This window comes from Oncorhynchus tshawytscha, linkage group LG22 (genome assembly GCF_018296145.1).
Source record: "Oncorhynchus tshawytscha isolate Ot180627B linkage group LG22, Otsh_v2.0, whole genome shotgun sequence".
NCBI classification, from domain to species: domain Eukaryota; kingdom Metazoa; phylum Chordata; class Actinopteri; order Salmoniformes; family Salmonidae; genus Oncorhynchus; species Oncorhynchus tshawytscha.
The window spans coordinates 16,513,446-16,519,657 of record NC_056450.1 but is presented as its reverse complement, the minus strand read 5'-3'; the positions used below and the strand labels follow the sequence as shown (position 1 = coordinate 16,519,657).

The window sequence follows — 6,212 nt, the reverse complement described above, 5'->3', positions numbered from 1 at the left end:
ACTACCACTACTACTACCACTACTACTACTACCACTACTACTACTACTACTACTACTACTACTACTAATGCTGCTACTACTACTAATGCTGCTACTACTACTACTACTACCACTACTACTACTACTACTACTACTACTACCACTACTATTACTACTACCACTACTACTACTATTACTATTACTACTGCTGCTACTACTACTACTACTACTACTACTACTACCACCACTACTACTACTACCACTACTACTACTCCTGTACTAATACTGCTACTACAGCTGTCATGGTTAGACAGTGTAGACAGCTTGGTTAGTGTTCAGGGCTTAGTGCTCGTTGATGGCAATAATATCAAATGACATAAATCAAACTTCTTAGATGAAGGCTGTCATCGCTTAATTATTTTATTGCAGCAGATATTGCGAAAGCATAATTAATATTTCAAGCAGTTTATGCAGCATACTCTCCTGTGTTTCATTGTGTCCAATATTATAATTCTCTCCAACATCAGTAAACGCTTCGAACAGTCTTATAAAGACTGGTAGATGATGGCCAACGGCCATTATATTTGACCAATTACCAATTAGGCCAAGGGAGAAATCAAATATGGGAGACTTCCCAGCACCACTCCCTTCAGCTCACTGCCTCAGGATCACAGCCTAGGTGAACAGGTGTCCCAGCCTCCCCTCAAATAATTCTGCTCCATGTAGTCTTACGTAGATGTTTGCTTTGGGGCTCAACTACAGTGTCCTGACCAGTCACCAGCAGAAGCCAAAGGTGCATTCACATATCAGTAACAAGTTACTGAGGGGAATTCACTGGCCGTACAACCATCCAGTCGTTTCGTGTCAAAACACCAGAGAGTGTTCGTGCGATTGTGCTCTGACTGAAAAGAGTGTTGTTGCTGAATGGAAATCTACTACACTACACGTGATTAGATTAGGTCCTTTTTCAATAACCCTGACTTGATAGCATGGGAGCAGGGTATCCTGTTTAGTAGGCTGTTTACTGGCACTTGAACTCACAGGAAGACATTGTTTTGACTGCATAGAGTGTTTGGTTTTTCTTTAAGAGTGGAAACCCTATAACCCTGATATTAACTAGTTCAGATCCTAATGAGTTTTTACTGGTTGTCAAATCCACCCATGACACATTGAGGCTAATTACCACAAAAATATAGACTAAGTCTTATGCATTGCTTTGCAGCACGACACCAGGAAATGTGAACCTGATCATAGAAATGTGCAAAATGAATCGCAAGCATTTAGCCCTGTGCTACATGCCTTAACCATGTTCAGAGGACATATATGTACAGTAACAGTCTAAGGAGCAGACATAGCTAGCTAACGTCGTTGGTTTCGTTAAGGTTATTAGTTATCTAACTAGTTATCTAACGTTAGACATTTAGCCCTGTGCTACATGCCTTAACCATGTTCAGAGGACATATATGTACAGTGACAGTCTAAGGAGCAGACATGAGCTGGTGTGTGAGACAAGGTTTCATCAATAATGCACAAAAAACAGGAAACTGAGATAAGATAGGGTGCAACCAGGACATGACATCAAACCAGCATCACATATCTTTAACAAAACCAGACGTTTCATGCAGAGGGAAAAAATTATTCAGCATCTGTATGAATCCTTCTGTAGCAATTCATGAAAATGCATGGTTCTCTTTCTATTTTTAAGACGGTATAATCTATTGATCATGCACTCAGTCTGGTGTTTCTTTGGTAGACTAGCCAGATACTCTAGGTTGTGTGAATTACAATGTGTAATCAACACAAATATCTCCGGAATGACTTGGAGCTTTTCAAATGAAAGAAGCAGCTAATTAAAACATTATTTAAAATATAAGTACTGTACATGTGTAATTATCGTCCGCTTCCCAATTAAAGGGTTCCTCAGTAATGAGGTCACGCACTGCCCAATACGTTGTGCACCAATATGCCGTAATATTTAGTCTGCCATTAAACACGTTCATTGTTCTCACATCGTGGATAATCATGTACAGTTTTAAACTGTCATGTGAAAGTGACATTGTTGATAAAGTTACGTGAAACACGTCATTTACGATGACATGATTCAAGCCAAGCATTATAGAGGGTTCTGTTTAGGTCCCCTCAATACAGTTGATATTCGAGCAGTCAAGGGCAAGCTCCAATCCATAACATTAAACCATTTCACTGTAACAAGCTATCTATACCAACCAGGCCTCTAGGCCCCAGTACTTACAGTCCCTTGCCCATGGCCTGTGGCCCACTTTTCAGACAGCAGAGACAAAAAAAAGCCTTTATATTTCTTTCACCATGTCCCGCTACATCTCTGCCATGTGGGATTAAATGCATGTCTCGGCCCTGAAGGCAAGGGGTGTTTTATTGAAAGCTGTTGAATAGACTGTGTTTGGTTGACTGAGCAGTGACAGTGGTCTTAGATAAACATTAATACTGTAGGCCTACTGGAAAATTGGAATCAATATTCCAGTGAATCGATACCAATATACTGTATATTATCATTATCATGCATTAGTATAGATATACGTTTGCATAGATATACTTCCAAATATTATTCTTTTTATTTGTCTCTCTCTCACTGAAGCTTGGTGTGAGGTTGACAGTAAACAAGGTCTTTAAAACCCCCTAGTCTATATCTAAGTAACATAATAAAATGATCCCATCAAAATCTGTCTGTTTAAGACAGAGATATCTGTTTTTTTCTCAATCCACCACATTCTCTATGTCTCCCTTCCGCATCTGTGGTGGAAAGTGGCAGAGTTACAGCACTGTTTGTCAGACCAGGAGACATCCCGAAAATCCCCACGGGACTTGTCTGAAGTCGGTAACGCTGATGTGACAACTTTTGTCTGTAGTGTCCGAACCGTTTGGGCTAGTCTCCCCACTGTAGAAAGAGACGCTTTGAATATATTATTAAACGCTAGAGGCCAAATTCAATATTTTATCAAATGATGTATTTATATTTTTTGGGGATACCTAAAGGGGTCATAATATTCCAAATCAAATAGCTAAATGATCCATGGTATGACCTTCTTAAAACAATTCCATATGTCAGCTTAGAACCCCCTCCCCTCCCCCTCCCCCCAACAGCTTAGACTTTTAAGAATTAAAGAAAATACATCAGAAGTGACATAGAATTTAGCTTCAGCCCTACTGAGTTTGTTCTTCTGGAAAAGAGCTTTGTCCAGATGAAAGCTGTGTCCAGATGGATAGAAATAGATAGGCTTTAAAGCTGCCCACTGTGCCCAGATGTTAAAAGGGGGCACACCAATCTGATGGTTCATTCAATTAAATTGGCTGATACTGTAAATACACATTGGAAACAAATCCTCACATGTGCACGCACATGAGGGCCTAAAGTAAGAAACATTTCTTGACATTTTCTGCCCCACATAGAATTCTGTACTGTAGTGACAAATCCCCATGCTCCCCCTAGTGGTCAACATGTAAATGCAACTGTGACTATTCTTGCCAGCAGGTTTTGAGGAGAATCAACTATGATAGTATTGTCATCACAAAGACACTAGACATCCTGCTGCTATAATACTGGCAGAACAGTGTCAATGCACTGTGCCAAATAATGTAGGTCTTTGTTCGCTGTGCGTTACATTCAGTCATGCTAAATGAATTAAATCCATTGAATGTGCATATTTCACATTCAATCATAAAAATGTTAATTTATCACATTGTCAGTATTGCATGGCCTTTAAGTCAGGGCCCTTAATTGAATGAGTGCTAATTAACATAATCAACATCGGGTGATACTGTGGAATTGAGTGTTCCACTTCTCTTTCAGTGAGATAACCAATCAATTTAGCCATTACTGTATGGCAGACTGGGAAGTCGGTCCTCTGTGTGTGTGTGTGTGTGTGTGTGTGTGTGTGTGTGTGTGTGTGTGTGTGTGTGTGTGTGTGTGTGTGTGTGTGTGTGTGTGTGTGTGTGTGTGTGTGTGTGTGTGTGTGTGTGTGTGTGTGTGTGTGTGTGTGTGTACGTGTACGTGTACGTGTGTGTACGTGTGTAAATGAGGGCCTAAATGAGCCTAAATATGGCAGGTGAAGCAGACATTGATCTCTGTCTGTCCTGTCTATCTAGATGGAGCCAAACTGACTAGACTTGTCTGAGACAGCCCTTAAGGGAGAATGCTTAAAGAGGTAGTGGTGCAGTTACTGTCTGGTATCTAACACCATCCATCATCTGTGTTTCCTCATGCCCTGTGTTGTCCCTAGAGCATAAATAATTTGGCCACAATATAAGTCACCTGCACCAGGTCTCCTGGCTGACCCATGTTCCCTCAGGCTTAGCAGAAGCAGCGTTCTGAATGCACAGTCTGTAGTCTAGCATCTGAGCCAGACATGCCCTAGCTCAATGGGTTGGCAGCACATAGCACTGATGTTGTTACGCAAACAAACCCAGCCAGACTTGGGTTTGGTACCAGACGTGGCAGGGCAGGGACAGCCCAGGCACGGGTGAGGGTTAGCTAGCGTGCACACCGTGCAGTATGGACAAGCTGGTGGTCAGAGGCGCTCGCTTCGTTTTGGATGTCAGTGTGTGGAAATTGAGGAAGAAGGGCTTCATGCTGAGGATGATGAGCTCTGGACTGGGGTGTGTTCAGACATGTGTGATAGTAGTTTTATTACCACAGAGACAGTAGTCCCAGGGGAACTCCACAAGGCACAGCAGCACTCTATAGATCAGTAGGGGGACTTCATCTGGACAACCCCATTCTGTCACATACAATAGAGGGCAGTTAGAGGGGCTGGTTGAGGTGTGTGTCTTTGTCTGCTGTAGTCATGCCTATTATGTGATATTGTGATGGATGTGTAAGTCATTGTAGGTTGTATGGATGTAGCGGAAACCTATATCTTAGCAGTGCTGTATGAGAAACCTATATCTTAGCAGTGCTGTATGAGAAACCTATATCTTAGCAGTACTGTATGAGAAACCTATATCTTAGCAGTGCTGTATGAGAAACCTATATCTTAGCAGTGCTGTATGAGAAACCTATATCTTAGCAGTACTGTATGAGAAACCTATATCTTAGCAGTACTGTATGAGAAACCTATATCTTAGCAGTGCTGTATGAGAAACCTATATCTTAGCAGTACTGTATGAGAAACCTATATCTTAGCAGTACTGTATGAGAAACCTATATCTTAGCAGTGCTGTATGAGAAACCTATATCTTAGCAGTACTGTATGAGAAACCTATATCTTAGCAGTACTGTATGCTATAATTTGGGAGGTATCAGGTGTGATGTTGATAGTTTTGGGAGTACTGTATGTGTATGTATTGTATGTGTTTAAATGCTACAAAAGGCTAGATACTGTGTACAGAATGACTTTAAATCCTTATTGGTTTACCATAGTGCTAAATCCATTAGACAATGGAGTCATTGTAATTAACAACATCAATGATTATTTCCTTAACAGGATTAAGCTCTCTGGACTGTGAATTGCTCAATATGGGACTTTGTTAATAAAAAATACTTGCTTTCTAACCATTTCTAAAACAAAACCGCTCTTTGAAGGCTGATGTTTGATCTTTGCCAATTTGCATTGACAGAGACAAGATTTCTACACAGCTGAAATGTCCTACTAATGTCATGATTTGCATTATCTAAACAGGGTTGATGTTGATTGACCGTGATCAATTCCAATACACCATTTACTACATATACTACAAGCACTGAACTTAATTTGAACCTAACTTCCTGTCCCCCATTGTAGATGACGGAGGGGAGACTCTGCCAGGTGCATCTCCTTGACGACAGGAAACTCGAGCTGCTGGTTCAGGTACAGTATACTGCCTTCATTTTTTTCCTTGAGATTATTGTAACATTTAATTTAGTTCCTATGAATTTCAAATAGTTTTGACAAAAAATTATAATGCACTCAAATAGATAGGCCTAATGCCCTCTTCAAAATATCTCCTATTCCACAGCCCAAGCTGTTGTCCCGTGAACTGCTAGACCTGGTGTCCTCCCATTTTAACCTCAAGGAGAAGGAATACTTCGGACTAACGTTTGCTGATGACAGGTAAGTCACATTGCTTATTTTGTGTAAGTATGTAAGTATATGGGTGTTAGAGTATATAGTGTGTGTGTGTGTGTGTGTGTGTGTGTGTGTGTGTGTGTGTGTGTGTGTGTGAGTGTGAGTGTGAGTGTGAGTGTGAGTGTGAGTGTGTGTGTGTGTGTGTGTGTATAC

The 6,212-nt window shown here is 40.8% G+C and overlaps 1 protein-coding gene across 3 annotated transcripts in view; it reads left to right on the top strand.

The window, feature by feature from the left end:
• The window catches only part of LOC112221941 (FERM domain-containing protein 4B-like), a 33,266-nt gene that overhangs the window by 14,390 nt on the left and 12,664 nt on the right, over nucleotides 1–6,212 (top strand). For all 3 annotated transcript variants that reach the window (XM_042303850.1, XM_042303852.1, XM_042303851.1), the window contains exons 2-3: nucleotides 5,736–5,801; nucleotides 5,950–6,044. In XM_042303850.1, coding sequence (XP_042159784.1) covers nucleotides 5,736–5,801; nucleotides 5,950–6,044 — 161 coding nt within the window. The remainder of the gene's footprint in view (nucleotides 1–5,735; nucleotides 5,802–5,949; nucleotides 6,045–6,212) is intronic.